Source organism: Halichoerus grypus, chromosome 13, assembly GCF_964656455.1.
Source record: "Halichoerus grypus chromosome 13, mHalGry1.hap1.1, whole genome shotgun sequence".
Classification (NCBI taxonomy): Eukaryota; Metazoa; Chordata; class Mammalia; order Carnivora; family Phocidae; genus Halichoerus; species Halichoerus grypus.
Window position 1 is genome coordinate 18,490,222 of NC_135724.1, and position 18,710 is coordinate 18,508,931.

The window sequence follows — 18,710 nt, forward strand, 5'->3', positions numbered from 1 at the left end:
AAGAAACAATCTCTCATACATTGCTGGTGGGAACATAAAATGGTGCAGCCACTCTGCAAAAACAGTTTGGCAGTTTCTTCACAAACTAAACCTACACTTATCATACCACCCAGCAATCACCTTCCAAGGCAGTTATCCCAGAAAACGTGAAACTTCGTACACACACACACACACACTACAAGAATGTTCATTGCACCTTCATTTGTAATAGCCAAAAACTAGAAAGAGCCCCAATGTCCCAGTGAATGGTTACACAAACTGCAGTACACATATACCATGGAATACTACTCAAATTATGCAACAATTTGGATGAATCTCAATCTCAAAAAATCGTATGTTGTGTAATTCCATTTATACAGACTTCCTATACAGATACAATTATAGAGATGGAAAACTGATTAGTGAGCAGAGGTTGGGGATTGAAAGGAGATGGATGTGACTAAAAAGGTGTAGCTGGAAGGAGATTTTCATGATGATGGAACAGTTCTCTATCTTGACTGCAGTGATGGTTACAGGCATCTACACAGGTGATAAAATGGCACTGAGCCATTCACAGGCATTGCACCCATGTCAATTTCTGGGTTTAGCTATTATACTATATATAGTTGGATAAAATGTAACAATTGGGTGATGTTATATAAAATGTAACCACTGGGGGAACCAGCCCTCTCTGTACTATTTTTGCAACTTCCTATGATCTATAATTATTTCAAACACAGGCTAAAACAAAATGGGAAGAATTATTCACATAGGGGAAAAAATTAATACAAAGCCATTGTGTGAAAAACACATGGTATTACAGCAAGAGCAAACAAACCAAAGGAACACAATACAGTATTCAGAGTATGTATGAGAACTTGATATACAATGAGTGTAGCATCTTATCTAAGGGTAAAGGAGAGAATGCCACTTGGAAAACTGGCACACTATATGGAAAATAAACTGAATCTCTCCCTTGTGACATATAAATAAGACTCAGGATGCACTAAAGACCTACACATTTCACGGAAAACTATGAAGTTAGTAGAACATAAGAGTAATTTTATGACATAGGATTTGGGGGAAGACTTCTTAAAATCCCCAAAGCACAAACCATAGGCAAATTTTTAAAAATCTGACTACATCAAAATTGAGGATTTCTGTTCAATGAAGCACATCATGAAAAACGTTACAAATGACAGAATAGGAACAGGGATACTTAAAATATTTAAAAGATTAGTATCTAAGGAAATACAAGAGCTTCTGCAGATCAACAAGGAATGAAACCTCAAAAATGAGAAAGGGATGAACAATTTTACAAGAGGGAAAATCAAAAAGATAAAATGCACATGAAGAAATCCTCAAACTCCTTAGTAATAGTGAAATGTAATTTAAAATGAGATTTTACTTTGTATCAATTAGTGTGGAAAAACTAGGACACTGGATAACACTAAGCAACAGTGGAGCTACAAGGACATAGAAACCCCCCAGACCTGCCTGCAGAGGTATAAACTATTACAGTTTGTTCTGAAACACAATCTAGCAGTCCTTTGATAAAATATGTGAATGCCTTATGATCCAGAAATCACATTCCTGGATGTAAACCTCAAAGAAAGCATCACAGAGATCTTGGAGGTATGTTTATTATAGAATTGTTTACAGCAGTAGGAAAATAAAAGTAAAATGGGTATCCACAAATAAGAGTAGATGGAAACCTGTCATGGATATACTCTCTGAAATACTGTGCAGCAGTCAGATGCAATGGAGAGTGACACAAATAGATCTTTAAAACATGGTAAGAAGAGAAAAAAATTTTCAATATACAATATTATATAACATGTGATATGTAACATATAACATACAAAATATACCATATCTCTAAAAATCAAAAATGTGGGCACCCAAAACAATATACATTTAACAACACATACGAACATAAGGATACACATCACACATGTTAAAAACGGTTTCCCATGGGTTGATGAGCAAGGAAATGGAGTGGGAATTGGAAATAAAATACAATGAATAAAAAAAAACAAACAGGAGACACACCTTGAACAGCCAATGATGATCAATGAATTGAGAAAAATTAATTCAATCCTCTTCACCTGAGGTCCAAAACAAACTTTAAGTACTCACACCTAACACAGAGAATGCTACTAAAGCTAAATGTTATCCTACTTTTCTCATGACAAAGACACAAAAACTAGCTCACTACTTTTAAAGTGTTCAATGCTAAGCCTGTTAAATAGATAAACCACCCCACTCATTTTGCTTCAAAACAGAACTTATATCCAAGATAAAAATAAAAGGAAATTATAAGATACAAGACTCACTACTCAAAATGTAAGTTCCCATAATGATACTCAAATAAAGTAAGGCCCAGTCCCTTTGATTTACCTACCAAATCTTTTAAAATTTAGCTATGTACAGGTGGCAATAAGAAAAAGTGTATAGTCTAGTTTTAAGTAGAGCTCTGGAGTATTTTAAAAATAGAGACAGACATTTAAGTAAATAAATTCTCCATAATAATCTCTTGTTGAAATTAACAAGGCATTTACTATTTATTTATACCGTTTTCCCAATCTGAAATAACTAAGATGTTATTTTCAATGAAATCAAGGGCAGTTTTGGATTCTTCATAAATAAAGGCCTTTCAATACACTATTTTTACTTTTAAACTGCTCTCCACTTCCAGTGTCACAAGTAGCTTATAAAGCAAGAAAATCTGTGTCATACCAAAATTTCAAAAACTCAATTTCTCTTTTACACCCTGCGATTCTTGCCATCTTATTCATAAAGTCCTAAGCAATAAGCATCTAAAAGAGTCATAGCCTGCCATTTTTGGCTTATGGCAAATGTTACCATGAAAGCAAGCTGTTCCTCTCACTGAATCCTAAAATCCGCAGCATCAACATTGCCAATGCTGTCTAAGATGCAACTGTACCTGCCATAATTTCAAGCTATAAGAACCAGCAAATTCTGCCTGGGACCTGAGAAATTGACAAAGCAAGTGAATCAAAACATAAAACGCAATTTTTGAATCAAGGGCAGGGTAATGCTGACTCCAAACATATGGCTTCAGAACGCTGGGACCCAAAAGTAAGCAAGTGGGAGTAGCAGGTATCCTTAAACCAAGTCCTAGGGCAAAAGGATGGAGGGCAGGCAGGTGGCACCTCAAAGATGAAACTCTAACAGACGTTAGTACCTTAGGCAAGAGCAAACTAGAGAGGAGTACCAACAGGTAAGCAGAGCATGCGTACCCCAAAAGCAAGCACGTTATCTGAAAGCACAGTCAATAACCACCCACTCATCATCACAAACCACCTCACTGTTTAGATTGCCACTGAGGGCAGGGCGGTCCCATCTCAAAACCAAAGCCAGTGTCACCTGAAGCAAATGTCATTCACCAGGCCAAGGAACCCCAAAGACCCCTGGCCGAATCCCCGCTCCAGGTAAAGGCGCCTAGTTGTGGGCCTGAACCTGCAGGCTCGGTCAAGAACAGAACTTCCATCAGCAGCGCTCGAACAGCTGGCACCGCCCCCGGCCAGAACGGACTGCGACCCTTGACCCCCGGCCCCTGACCTTCACTGCAAGCACGTCCCATGCTGGGGTTCCCCCTGGATTAGCTCGAAAGCCTCCTCACCTGTCACAGCTTCATCTCATGCCGCGATGTTGTCCGTCCCACCACCCATGGGCGCCCCGTCAAAGGTGGACAAGGCGAGGACGTTATGTGAGGAAGATGTGGGGTGCTCAAATCCGGGTAGGCAAACCACAACCCGAGCCCAGCCGGCGTCTCCCCACCGAGGTTGCAAGCTGCCGTTGCCGCCGCTGCGGTAAATCAGCTGACACCCAACTGCCGTGACTTTCGCTGCAACTGTCGCAAAAATGAGGGGGAGGGAAATGATCATCATTTGCATACTTGCCTGGCCGAGGCTGGAGCCAGAGAAGCTGGCCACGTTACCAAGGAGACGGAACGGAGGCTAGGGTGTCGACTGTGGGCAAAGAGTGCACGGCCGCCATTTTTATTATGGGAAGTTTGGTCTAGGCTCTCGTCTCGTCTCCAATGCCCATCCTGGGAGGACCAAGATGGAGGGAAGAATGAAATGGCAAGTCTAAGTGTTCCCAGGATGTTGCAAGTTTACTCTTCTGCCCTGCGACTCTGTCCAGACACTTGGAAAGTGTTAGCTCTGGAATTCAGTTACTGTTTCCTTCTGACCTCGAACTTAAATGTTGCCCACGACAGAGAGAGCCAGAGGAGGAACTCTGCTTCCGGACTAGAGGAAGTCTGACCTTGTGCAACATTCCTGTAGAGAAGAGGGAATGAATATACACTCTCTGTGTGGGCGGTAGAGCCTGGTGTAGCGGGAGATCTGTTACTGTCATCTGGGGCATGATACTTCTCTTCATTGTCCTCAAGTCCCCATATAAAAAATAGGCATAATAACTTCATGGGTATCTGGGAGGCTAAACGAGCTCAATAAATGTTAATTACTTATTATGATTGCCCATCTGCCTCCCAAATATTTATTGAATGAATGAATAGTAGCCAAGGGAAAAACTGGTGCGATGCTGGTAGCCAATGAATGGTCAGTTTGTCCTTCATAATCTCACTAACGGATTTATAGGACAAGAATTCTATTGCAGTCCCCAAAAGTAGGTTCTGTAAACGAATCACCTGGGGAGGCTGTCAAAATGAAGTTTCTGATTCAGTAGGTCTAAAGTGGGTTTCTGAGATCCTCCATTTCTAAGGAGTTCCCAGGTTCCCTTTGCTGCTGGTCCTTGGACTGAGTCCTGGGTAGCAAAATCCTATTGGATGGGTCTGAAGCAGGGGATTGACTAGGGGATTAGAACAGGGCAGAAACAACTCCTGAGACAGGATCATTTCCTGTCAAAAGAGACCTAAGTGTTGGTTTAGTCAAAAGGCTTCCTGTCAATTTATTATTCCTGCAAGTGACGAACTCTTTCCTCCCCTTATTTCCAGCATAGACAGTCCTCCTTCCTGCAACACATTGCAGACCTATCAGTGTTCTGGGGGGCACACCCCCTTTTCCCTCACTAGGCCATTTAGCCTCCTTTATGTCTAAGGTGTTGTTTCCTATATGCTGTTTATTTGTAGAGACCAGCTCTGCTGCCATCTTGAGAAAAACTAAATCATAATGTTGACCAAGGAAGTCAATAGAACACTTGAAAATCAGCAATTCTGAAATTGTCTTATACTGCAAATTGGGATTCTACGATTTTCTTCAACTTTTGACTAACTGCCTTGCAATCACATGGGGGCAGAGGAAGAGCAGGGAAATTATGTTAAATAGAAGAAATTAATTCTTTGGACAGCTGGGTTCAATATACTCATTCACTCTGTTGTGATGAATACATTTAAACCATTAAGTTCATAATCCCCTTTACAATTTACAAGAACTTTTTGGAAATATAGGAAGCAGAGTGGTTACCAGGGGATAATCTTAGGCTTCATTAAAGCTTGTTCGGTTTGTAAAGGAAATCTATAAAATATCCCTCCTAGATAAAGTTGACTTTTATTCAACAAATATTAATTGAACTTACATGTTTCAAATACCTTCCTAGGAATACAAAGGTTAATAAGAAGATTAATGAGAAACCTTCAGACTACAAACACTCTGGCCCCTCTCTACCAAGTTTACAAAACGTATTGCCAAAGTCTATATATAAATGCGTGCAATCTCCTGAGCCACATGACTAAAATAAAGATTCAAATATTAATGAATAACATGCTTCTGTTTCAGAAAAATTCACACATTTTTATATGCACATATATATTTTACATGTGTAACCTTCCTGAAAATTAAGACTTGGACCTTCAGTAGTTGATCCTGAGTATATTTTTTGAGTAAATTATTTATTTATTCCTGTCATCTAGAGGAATTATACAAAAATCTTAAAAGATTTACACAACCAAAAAATTCAGTTCAACATCTATTTATTGAACCTTAACTGAAAGCAAAGCCAAGAAACGAAGAATTTGGCACGTTCAGTTCTATAGAGGAAAGGGAAGGTTTGCTTCCCACCAAGGCTCACAAAATGAGGAATTCTCTAAACATTGGAAAGTGTTTGGGCAGCTAAAAAGAATGGCAAATTTCCCCCAAGACGTATGGCTATAATATAGCACGGTATGAGAAATAAGGAGTATATAAGGAGTAGTGGAGAAGAGATGAGTTACTTCTAGGCTGAGATGAGGAAGGATAATCACATTAGATTTCATGGAGGTCTACAAAAATGAATTGGATTTGGAATAGAAAGAACTGGGAAAGGAAAACAATTTTGTTGCTAGTTTTGAAATGTCTACAAGTGTGTGTATACATATAACATATGAAATGTAAAACATGAATATATATAGACACATATATAATAAACAGAGAGTTAAATTGGAAGTGAAGTACAGGGGACATAAAGCAGATATAAGGGAAACTGTGGTATTAAGACTTAGTTATTTCTGCCCCATGAGGGACTCCTTCAATGGGCAATCTTTGCCCTGGAACTCTCTCTTTGGTTGACACAGTCTTTCTCAGATTGGGCCTAAGCCCAGTAATAAAAAAATAACAAGGGGAAAATAGAATAAGTTCAGATAAGGAGAGGCACTGAATGCCCTTAGAAGCCTTCAGGACTTTATTCTAAAGGAAGTGAAAAGCCACTGAACACTTTTGACCAATATATAGGGTGGTGCTTTTCCTAATAACATTACATTTGTTTTTATTGCTATATAACAAATTACCACAAGTTTAGTACTGCCTCGAAGTTTCCATGGGAAAGGAGTTCAGGCACAATTTAACTGGGTCCTCTGCTTATGATCACACAAGGCGACAATTGAGATGTCAGTCAGACTGCAATCTCATCTGGAGGCTCAACTAGGGAAGAATCTGAATCTGATTCCTGTCCTTGCGGGTAAATGACTAAGGACCCTCATGTCCTACAGGACACGTACAGTTCCTTGTCACCTGAGCCTTACCAAAGACCTTTCATGTGGTAGCTTACTTTTTCAAGGCCAGCAAAGAGCATCTCTCTAGTGGGTGCAAGGAAAATGGAGTTATGTAGCTATAGATATAGATAAAGATAGATAAATCTGTAGATAGTAACTTAATGAAGAGAGTGACAGCCCATCACTGTTTGCCATATTCTACTGGTTAGAAGCAAGTGACAGGTATCATGTGCACTCAAGGAGGGAGGACGGACAGAGTGTGGCTCACTGGGGAATCCCTGGAGGGTGTGTCAGCCACAAAAATCAGTCCAGCAGCAATGCATCATGTACACTAGGTGGAGGAGACAGAGAGGTACAGAGACAAAGGAGAAGTTGTCATCATTGTTTTAACCAATAATGTATAGTTGTTACCGGAAAAGAACCATAAACAGAATCCATGGGGTAAGGGTAAAAAATTTTAACATGCTATGGTTTAATGATATGGGCATTAAAAAAATAAAACTTTTTTTTATTTTACTACAAGGGTTGTAGTTTGTCCTACTAATCTCTCTCTTCTTTCTACTGTCAGGATGAGAGAACCACTAGAGCCCGGGGAGAGTTGTTCTTCAATCCCCTGCCAAGAAGAAGATCCGTATGTCACAAAGTGGACCATGGAAGGCACAGATTCTTTAGAATTTAGTAGCAATTACCCTACAATACACTAGTACTTCCTGGACTTTCTAAGTTCCAAGTTGATTCTCCAAAAGGCAAGGAGATTTGCTCCTGCATTTTACAAATTTCTGCCTGGTGATCCAACTAGCCTCATTATTACTGTCATTTCCAGATTATTTTTTTCCTGTAGGTTGTAAATCTGTGATTTGGTGTTCCCCACAGGGCCTAATACTTTGCTAATTCTGTCCCTTCCTTAGTGGACCCATTCGCCTAGAAGTCATTGTCACGGTTGGGAGCTTCATGTTAGTACTAGGGGTCTTCACACTTTATCATATTGCAGCAGAGTAGATTAGTAAGTGTTCTTTGCATGGTTTTGTGTAATTATAATTCTTTAAGAGCTTCCCTTTGTACTTTCTCACGTGACATGAAAGTCAACTGGTGAGACTTCTTTTTTCCTATCTCATGACTTCCGCTAAATCAGACAATTTCTTCTAAGTAACAGGATGTCTTTCTCTAGAAATATCTCTATTTGGTCCATACTTACACTTTCTAGGAAAGTGTGAAGGTGTTAAAGTTGGGAGTGCTTGAGCTCCTCACAAACAAGGGTTTGGGGTCCCTCATCAAGCTACCAAGATCAATGAGGGGAAATTAGGATAGTAAAGAAGGACTTGAGGGGTGCTGGGGTAGTGCAGTTGGTTGAACAGCTGACTCTTGGTTTTAGCTCAGGTTGTGATCTCAGGGTCCTGGGACTGAGCCCCACATCGGGCTCTGTGCTCAGCACAGAGTCTCTTGAAACTCTTTCTCCCTCTCACTCTGTGCCTCCCCCATGCTCTCTCTCTAAAATAAATAAATAAAATCTTAAAAAAAAAAAAGAAGGGCATGATGCACTGTCATAGGCTGTAGCAACAAGGGTTGTAGTTTGTCCTACTAACCTCTCTCTTCTTTCTCCTGTCAGGATGAGAGAACCACCAGAGCCTGGGGAGAGTTGTTCTTCAATCCCCTGCCAAGTAGAGGATCCATATGTCACAAAGTGGACCATGGAAGACACAAAGATGCACTGCCCAGATTTTCCTTCCAGGAAATTCCACTTTCCAGCCTCATGGAGAGGGTTTGCTTACTGCTCCTGCTACAAGCTTCTTCAGGGTCTCCTCAGCTTTCCAGCTGGGATTACCTATTCTTGGGGCAGCCCTGGCAAACATCTGAGCACAGCAAAGTTAGTCATGAGCACACTCTTCTTGGGGAGTCCCCAGTGGCTAGCAAGAAAGTGCACCCTCCTTCTCACTGTGCCACCTTCCTCTCCCTCTTCCTCCACTTCTGCTACTGCTATTTCTGTTGCTGCTGCAACTTTTCTGTCCATTTGAATCGTTTCAAATAAAAATTCAGAAAAAATAAATAAAGTTTTAATAAAAACAGGATGAAACAGGGGCGCCTGGGTGGCTCAGTCGGTTAAGTGTCTGCCTTCGGCTCAGGTCATAATCCCAGAGTCCCAGGATCGAGCCCCACATTGGGCTCCCTGCTCAGCAGGGAGTCTGCTTCATCCTCTGCCCCTCACGCAGCTCATTCTTTCTCTCTCTCAAATAAATAAATAAAATCTAAAAAAAAAAAAAAAAGACCGAGATGAGACATATCAACCAATGCAATGTATATACCTTATTTTGATACTGATTCAAATAAGTCATAAAATAAATTAGGAGAAAATGGAGAATTCTAACATTAAGTGAATATTTGATATTAAGGAAGCATTGTTAACATTTTAGGTGTGATAATGGGATTTTGGTTATGAAGGTTATTTTTAAAGGAATCCTTATCTTCTAGACATGCAGGCTAAAATACTACAGATGAAATTATATGATGCCTGGCATTTGCTCCACAATAATCTGGGTTGGGCGGGGCCGGGGGCAGTGTCTATGAGTACTTTAACTTTATTTCTATTTTCATGAAACAGTACTTTCTTTTACTTGTCCTAAATATAATTTGGCAAGGTGGAAAGCATCATTTATTCAACATCCAGTGGTATTGGGTGCTATGCTGAGCTGGACATTCAGAGAGTGCAAAAACCTGGTTCTGTGGTCAAATTGTTCATAGTCTAGCAGGGAGAGAGATACATCTACAATTAGTGCAAAGCAGTGTGAGAAGTGGTGTGCTTTGGTACTTTCTACCAGTTGGGTCTGATCCCGTGTATTTTCTTCTGATTCTAATATTCTGAATTTTGGTGGAAAATACTGTTTTTAACATTGTGTAAATAACCACTTCCTTACTGGATAGAAGCTAACATACATTTTATTTTTATTGAATGTCCGCAGTGCCTGGCCCTCAGAGGTACTAAGAGTATGCACATACTGCCCCTCAGGAATGGGCTGACGGATGAGGTTGTGTATGCTTGGTGTATGTGTTTGCTCAAGGGCATGCCTGAGAGAGGGTTCTGGACACAGCAAAAGTCTTTAGTGGGAGGCATTTCTTCTCTAAGTGTACATTCTAATCAGACAATCTCTACTACACTACCTTAAGCCAAAAAATAACTCTCTTTACGAGTGATTAAGTGAAAACACAGTTATATGAAGGCATGTGTAGTTTTTCAGGTTCAAAGAGTTAATTCTAACTCTCAACACACTCTTTAAAAAATTAAAATATGGATTTTTATCTCAAAGGCTGAAGTGATAGAAATATTTATCTATCTGGCCTTCTTAATAGCAACTCTAGGCAGCTTAATGACTTCTGAACCTCAGATATAAATTTCAGAATAAAAAAGCTGTTTTACATTCCTGGGAAACATTCAAAACTGACTCAGAATTGCTAGCAAGTTTCTTCAGTATGTTCTAGGACGATGAGATTTATGACGGTGATGGGTCACTCCATGATTTCCTAGAAAACTCTCTCCTCCAAGACACTGCCTAGCATCCAAAACTAAGGAATATGGTGTTAGTGGGGCAAATGGTCCGTCTGGGGACTTGACAGCATTATTTAAAGAAGCATTTGTGGTGGGGGGTGGGAGGGATGGGGTGGCTGGGTGATAGACATTGGGGAGGGTATATGCTATGGTGAGCGCTGTGAATTGTGTTAAGACTGTTGAATCACAGACCTGTACCTCTGAAACAAATAATACATTATATGTTAAAAAAAAAAAAAAAGATAGTAGGAAGGGAAAAATGAAGGGGGGAAATTGGAGGGGGAGATGAACCATGAAAGACTATGGGCTCTGAGAAACAAACTGAGGGTTCTAGAAGGGAGGGGGGGTGGGGGGATGGGCTAGCCTGCTGATGGGTATTAAAGAGGGCACGTATTGCATATTGCATGGAGCACTGGGTGTTATACGCAAACAATGAATCATGGAACACTACATCAAAAACTAATGATGTAATGTATGGTGATTAATATAACATAATAAAATTAAATTAAAAAAAAGCATTTGATATCCAAGGGGAAATCATACCCCTTTGACTGAAAGACACTGCGCCACCTAGGGACAGCCATGAGAAATGGTATTCAATTTTCAAATTTAAAAGCCTACAACTAGAAAAGGTTTGGAAATTATGAAGCCAATGTCCTTTCTACTTAATACTTATATTACATAAATTACATATTTTTCCCTCAAGACTTTAAGAATAAATCAAAGCTTATCTAAAATTGTTTTTTAAATAAATTACCAGGTTGATTAAAGAATTAAACAGATATATGTTTTCTACTTCTTCAGGAATAAGGTAATAATAAGCTATTAAGCAGAAGTTATTTTCTTAAGATTTATTTATTTGAGAGAGAGAGAGAGCATGAGCGGGGGAGGGACAGAGGAGGAGACAGAAGGAGAGAAGCAGATTCCTCCCTGAGCCCAGAGCCCTGTACGGGGCTTGATCTCACAACCCTGAGACCATGACCTGAGCCGAAACCAAGAGTCAGACGCTTAATCGACCAAGCCACCCAGGCACCCCAGGCAGAAGTTATTTTTATGTAGCATTTTGGGGTAGTTGTAATTTTGATAAGTTAATGGGGGGGATTTCATATGGTTTATGGAATTCATCAATAAATCTATATACTTGGGCTTCTGCAAATACAAATTCAATTATTTAAAGAGGTATATTATATCTCAGAGGAATTTATGAAGACTTTTTTTGTAGAATAAAAGTTTTCTCTACATTATATTCTTGCAATTGCTCTTCAAAAAATCAGAAAGTGGCATTTCCTCCACTTTTTACAGGAGGACTACATTAAAAAAACTTGTATCAGAGATTTTATGGTTATTGCATACTGCCTCCCCAACAAACACACAAATATATATGAAACTGTAAAATTGTGCCTTTCTTTCCTATCATGAGAATACTTTTAAATGATTAGAATCAAATTGGCTCAAAAAGGTGGATGGTGGATCAAATAAACTTAAAAGCTGAAACTATAAAACTCTTGATGAAAACAAGGGAAAATCTTTATGGAGGGGTGAAGGGACAAAGTGAACACCCTGGAAGAAATGGCAGACTGGTGCATCTAGGCAGATGGGTCTACAGGCAGCTTCAAACAAAGGGTCCCAATCCCTGAGGTAGTCACATGAAGCAGAAAGAGCTAGATTTCAAGATGGTGTGTAGAAAGAGACAGTGCTCCTAGACATCTACACTCCAAAGCCCCACTTCCACTCTAAATCCAGAAATTTGGTACAATTTCTGAAGCAGGCAGAGGAGGAGATAAGGTTGTTTTTGTTCTAGTTGACTACAGGAGGAGGGTGAGGATTCAGAGTCAAAATGAAATTGAGTTATACATCAAAGTAATATTTCTTGTATCCCTGCATTTTGTGGACTGACAGTAATACTTATTATGCTTCCTAGCCATTCATTTATCCAACCAATACTTATTTTGTACGTACCATGGGCAAAGGGCTATGGGAGAGATAAAGGCATGGATGATGTATCTCTGATATACCTATATGTAAAGTCAGCAAAGTGAACCCATGGCAGCTACAAGTCATGGTAGAAAAGCTGCCCCTAATGACCGGCTGAGCTTGATAAAAATGGGTGAGTCTAAAGTGAACTATATTCTTGATGAGTTAAGAGGAAAGTCAGGAGTCATTTCTGTGAATGAAGAAGTTTATGCATTTCTTATTTTTATCCAGGCCTGAATATTAGAACTTTCATAAAGCATTCTCTGCTCATTCCAGCTGGAAATGTTCTCTTCTTTTTCTCAACCACCATGGTATGTTATCTATAGTTCTACTATGGCACTTACCACATTTTACCTTGTATTATTAGCTTTTGTAGAAGTGTCTAATCTCCCTTTTGATGTCCCTGGAAGAAAGGTGTTTCAAAGCATTATCACAGTACCTTGTACATATTAAATGCATTCTAAATGCTATGTGACAGTAGACAAGTAGGAGCAAATAATGGTTCTCAAAATATGGACTCCTTGCATCAGCTACTCTGGATGCCTGTTAAAATTCAGATTCTTGGGCCATGCATTAGGACAACTGAACCAGAATTTCTGGGTGTGACACTGGAAACCCACATTTTAATGAGCTCACTGCAGTTCGAGATCTACGGATTTCAGGACGTAACAGTTATAGTAAGACGTGAGATGGCAAATAGGTTTCATCCTGACTGCTGATTCTGGTAGTGGGTGGAGCTGAATAGAATTCCGAGGCTGAGGCTAAATAGACCCTGGGAAACCGTGTCCTCTAAGAGTGATGCCCACCAAGTGAGGGACAGGGTGGAGGGAGTTAATGTACAGTGTATTCTGCATTTCTGAATATGTTCATCTCAGGAATGGAGGAAGTGTATCATCCTTTTAAAAATAATCACAAGTCATCCTTGCAGAAGTTTAATGGTAAGTTTTTCTAAAATTCTCATGAAAATTCTAGTAAATGGGGTTTTCAGGGTGGTATAAACAAATTAAAAAAATAACATTTGGGGGGAAAATTTCATCTACCAAAAGCTTATTTTACTTAATGATACTAAACATTACCTAAATTTCATAGGAGACCAATTAACTGTGAATATTATTCTTGTTTTAGTTACTACTAATAGGGTAAGGAAGAAACTTGGGCCTTTGTAGAATTTTTGTATAGCACTTTTTCCCCCAGCTGCACCTTCTTTCTTTCTTCTTATTATACATATTATTTATAATTATTGAAGAGATTTGTAAACTATAGAGGAAAAAACACTCAGTAGAGAATCACCTTGCAATAACATCTGCTAAAAATTTCTGTGCACATATATAAAGTCTGTTTCAATATAATGTTGGGTACAATGTCGAGGGCTAAGCACCTGTACAATTGTATAACTGAATGAGTTACACACTTCTTGAAAGTGAGCCTCATCATCAGTAGAATGGGGACAATAATTGCCATCTGGCCTCCAAATTGTTTAATTGTGTTCCTGGGCTTCAATTTTCACCCTTAAAACTAATGACTCTCAAATCTGCAACTTTAGCCTACTCCTTTTTCTTTCGTTCCAGACTCAACCTTCCTACTATCTGCTATACTCCTTACCTAGATGTCCTACTGGCATTTTAACTCAGTACGAAAAGCCACGAGATTGAAATATTTCACTATCCTAGACTCCTTCATCTGTCATTGCTCTGAATTGGTCCAATTGGTCACTCAATCCTGTGATTTTTAGCTGCTAATTGTTTCTCAAATAATCATGTCCTCTTCATTTCCACTTCAGCTGCTCCCATAACTCACTTCCTGGATTACTACAGTAACCTAAACTTGTCTTACTGCCTTCCAGCCTCCTCACTGCTACCTCAGGGCTTTCTCTAAAGACACTTTCTTGTAATTAAAAAAAAAAAAAAAAAAATTGCCCTACAGTGATTACTCCATTGCATTCATGTTAAAATACAAATTTCTTAAGCTAGTCCTGATCAGACCTCTATCTTCCTCTTCAGTTTCATCACCCCAGCTAAATCCAAAAGCAAATCATTTGTCACGTAGCCTGACTTTTTAAAAGAACACACTGGTGTTAGACTACCTCAACTTGAATGCTGATTTGACTTCTTACTAGGTGTGTGAACTAGGGAAAATTCGTCTAACCGTGAAATAACAGAACCTACTTCACAGGGTTGTTGTGAGGATTAAATGAGCTAATATACACAAAGAGCATGTATCTTGTCTATCGCATAATTTATTAACTATTATTATTATTATCATCAGCCCTCCCCAACCACGAATCGGTACTGCTGGTTCTTCTGCCTGTAATACTCCTGTCACCTCTCACTATTTGGCTCTCTTCTTTTGTCAAGATCCAGCTCAGGGGCCACAATTTCTAGCAAGTTTACCCTGCCCCATCCTCCTGTCTCATTTGTCCCCACCGTTTCCTTTGCATACTTGTTATTCTATTGCTGACGTCTATCACTAGACTGTGTTTCTAAAGGAAGGATGATGCTTTCATTTTTTTTCAGGCACAACTTAAAAACACGTGCATGATATTTTGTGGATGAGTGCAGAGAGAGAGCACCCTTGTATCAAGAGATCCGTAAATCAATGTACCTAAAGTCTCTTTTTGTCTAGCGTGGCGATCTGCCCCGAATATGAGACAAAGTAATTCTTCCAGCACTGGGGTAAAAACCTTAGCCACAAGCCTCGGGGAAAAAGGGGTCTCCTTTTTACTTTCCCACCCCAGAAAACTCGGTAGAAGCCGCGAATCTTGGAACGGCGGAGGAACACACGAACTTCTGAAACGCACTCACGTCTGAGCTTGTGACTGCTACTCTTCCGCGCCTGCGCCGCTCCAGCCGGAGTCGGGGCTCCTCAGTCGAGGGTGGAGCCAGGGGTCGCGTTTTAGGATTGGGTGGTGGGAGCCAAAACGGACGACGCGGAAATGACGCTAAAGTGCGCAAGCGCCGGCGGCCCTGTCGCGCGGTGGCTGCTGGGTGCCGCACGCCTTTCCTTCCCTCGCCTCTCCCTTCCCCTCCCCCCTCCCGTCCCCACCCCCTCGGCCGCTCGGCTCCCTGGCGTGACTCGGCACTGAGAGTCCCGGAGAAGACGCTGCGGTCGGTACCTCCTGTGTTCAGGCCTTGGCCTTTCCGAGCCTCTCCCCTTACTCTCCCGAGTCTTCTTCAGTTTTGAAGCCGGTGGCGTCGCGGCCGCCCTACCGGGCTGAGAATGGTGGGAGTGAAGCCGGTCGGGAGCGACCCAGATTTCCAGCCGGAGCTGAGCGGCGCGGGCTCCAGACTCGCCGTGGTCAAGTTCACCATGCGAGGGTGAGGCCGGGCGCGAGCCCTGCGGGCGCTGTCTCTCCGTCCCTGCTTTCCCTTCACTTTTTCCGGGTCCCGACTCCTTTGCGATCTCTTGCAGCGGAATGTCCGGCGCTGGCCGCAGCCCCAGGCCGCTGCCCAGTTAGGCCTCCGCTCTTGGGTGTGAGCCCCCGGTGGTGCACAAGGGAGTCCCTGGAGGGCACGAAGGCCTGGCCATCCGCGTTCCCTAGCCTAGGAGATCGCCTCCCGTCCCTTCTGCATCCTCGGACGAGCTCTGGACTTGGGGGTGGCCCACTTCTCTTCCTTCTAGTCTGTTGGAGTCTTCCTACAGCCGCCCCTGCTTTCACCCGTCCCATTCGTTTCGGGGAGCCAGCTGTCACTTGCATTTTAGAAACCCTGAAATCTTAATTTACCGAACACTTTGGCTTTCTTCACCACCTGCATTTCTGTAAGACCTTTAGGAAATTCAGTTGGGACTATTCAACTAATCCACGTAGTGCTTAGTCCCGAGGCTCATTTAATGCATTTTAAATTAATGTTGGGTCCGAGTGCTTTTTAATTTTCTTAATGGTTTTGTTATTCGTTTGGTTAGTAACTTTGTAACTTAGGCTCCGTTATGTGTGCGACTGCATCTGATCACAGAAATGAAGAGTGAGTATATATACAATATAGATATCCAAACATCTGGGTTTGGCCAAATAGACTCCATTTTTGACTTGATGGTTTAAGAGGACAGAGATCTTGAACGATGCTTAACTGACTTTGGTAAATCTCAACATAATTTATTGGTCGCAGAGCTGGTGGATTTTCTATTTTGAGTGTGCAGTGTACCTCTGTAAGAGTGACATGTTGGAACTAGGCCTTCAGAACCAAGATTTCAGCGACTGTGTGTATTTCTTGACCTTCCCTTGTGTATGTCAGGATTAAAGGTCTCCATTTGATTTATCTTGACCCCCGGAGTTATTTACATTTAAACTAACCTGGAGAAATCTACTACGGGTATCACTATTTATGTAACACATTTAATTGTCCAGGTAACTATATAAACATAAGGCAGTATTTTTAATCAGGGTAAAAAGTGATTAATGGCTCCTGAATGTGATTCAATAAATGTTGAGTATATAAGTGGTGGCATTAGGATTAGATAGTTTTAGTGCTTGGGGGATGCAGATAAGATAAAAACAATTAAGGACTTAATCCTGCACCAACCTCTTTTATACAGAATTGAAAAGGGACAGTATGTTGGATTTTCTAGGGTGGCATAGAGTACCCATTTGACATGTGGACTTTCATATTTACTAAATTGAAGAAGATAAAAATTTCATTATAAGGATATGTCTAAAAGGAATGTCAAAATTCTATAAATGTGCCCTCCCACATTTAGCAGTTTTGTAATGTTGATATTTTTAATATGGAGGGATACCTGTACTTTTGTTAAGTACCTAGGCCAAAGTTGGAAAAGAGATGATTTTAACAGTGAATCTCATTTTTAATTCACTTTTCTAATTCTAATTTGTAGGAGTGTATAGACTTTCGTCCCCCAATAAAATACTCTTTTCCCTTACCATAGCAGCACAGATGAGAGTGATAAATCATTTATTAATTGAAGTGAGAAAAGTAGGGAAACTTTGCTATTAAGGAAACACTTCCATTAACAATGAGGCAACATTTAACCATAAACAACTGCAGACATTGATTGGTAAAGCACTGTGTTGTTTACTTTTAAAAAGGTATTTTGATGCAATGAAAATTTAATTTTTTTGGAAAAACAGCACAAAGAAAATGAATTTAGAGAACTTTTAAGTTCAAAAGCATATTTATAGCTAACATTTATAAATCTGATAAGATTATATTTACCTTGAAGTTCTTTAACATTTTGGCCATTAGTATTCCTACACAAACTATGTCAATGTGACCCCTCTGGGGTAACTGGGCATCAGTATTGGACCCTCAAACAACTATATCCAGTAGACCATGTAGGAAACCTCTTAGATCAAAGTTAATGTCCCATTTTAGGCCAAGAACGTAATTTTCTCCAGCAGCTGTTTCCTTTCCAACCCTACTTTGAGTCTTACTCCTTTTTTTCCACTTCAATGTTATACCTAACCTGTCTATTCATTTTAATAAAATGTTATGCAGATTGTCACTGTTTAAGGATCTTTAGTGGCTCTCCAGTATTTTCAGGTTTTTTTTTTCTTTTTAAATATGGAACGCTTCATGAATTTGCATGTCATCCTTGCACTGGGGCCATGCTCATCTCTGTATCGTTCCAATTTTAGTAATATGTGCTGCCAAAGCGAGCACTCAGTTTTTTAATTGGAGTAAAATATATGTAACATGAAATTTATCATTTTAGCCATTTTTAAATGTATAATTCAGTGGCATTAAGTACATTCACAACGTTGTACCAACATCACCACTATTTCCTAGAATTTTTTCATTATCTCAGGTAAAAGCATTAACCAGTAACTACCCGTTAAACAAGAACTCCCAGTACCCCCCAACCTCCCACCCCTGGTAACTTCTTTTTGTCTTTATGAATTAATTTGCCTATTCTTGATACCTCATGTAAGTGGAATTATGTAATATTTGTCCTTTGGTTTCTGGCTTATTTCACTTAGCATAATGTTTTCAAGGTTCATCCATGTTGCAGCATGTGTCAGAATTTCCTTTTTCAAGCTAAATAATATTTCACTGTATGTATACACCATATATTCCTTATTCATCTGTTGATGGACATTTGAGTTGTTTCCACCTTTTAGCTATTTTGAGTAATACTGCTATCAGCATTGGTGTGCAAGGATTTCTTTGAGTCCCTGCTTTCAGTTCTTTCGGGTATATACCTGGGAGTGGAATGTGGTTGCACCATTTTGCATTCCCACCAGCAGTGCAGGAGAGTTCTAATTTTCCACATACCTGCCAACATTTTTTATATTTTAATAGCCATCCTAAATGG

General features: G+C 40.2%; 1 protein-coding gene, 1 long non-coding RNA gene and 1 other non-coding gene across 5 annotated transcripts in view; 1 reads left to right on the top strand and 2 right to left on the bottom strand.

Moving 5' to 3' along the window:
* Positions 1-7,514: 7,514 nt before the first annotated feature.
* Positions 7,515-15,432, bottom strand: LOC118529051 (uncharacterized). 2 transcript variants are annotated; one of them, XR_004913925.2, is made up of 4 exons: positions 15,248-15,432; positions 12,791-12,849; positions 8,518-8,585; positions 7,515-7,547 (listed from the first exon to the last, which is right to left on the bottom strand). It is a non-coding gene; the product is annotated as an uncharacterized LOC118529051 (long non-coding RNA). The 2 variants fall into 2 exon arrangements; XR_013443296.1 differs by lacking the exons at positions 7,515-7,547; positions 8,518-8,585 and adding an exon at positions 8,964-9,177.
* A 71-nt stretch (positions 15,433-15,503) lies between these two features.
* TXNL1 (thioredoxin like 1) overlaps positions 15,504-18,710 on the top strand; it is a 32,569-nt gene continuing 29,362 nt past the window's right edge. The window contains exon 1 of one of the 2 annotated variants that reach the window (XM_036081761.2): positions 15,504-15,760. In XM_036081761.2, the coding sequence (XP_035937654.1) occupies positions 15,663-15,760 (98 nt within the window). In that variant the 5' untranslated portion in view covers positions 15,504-15,662. The remainder of the gene's footprint in view (positions 15,761-18,710) is intronic. The other variant, XM_036081762.2, reaches the window with a different exon arrangement.
* On the bottom strand, positions 17,954-18,058 carry LOC118529056 (U6 spliceosomal RNA). Its single transcript, XR_004913927.1, has one exon. It is a non-coding gene; the product is annotated as a U6 spliceosomal RNA (small nuclear RNA).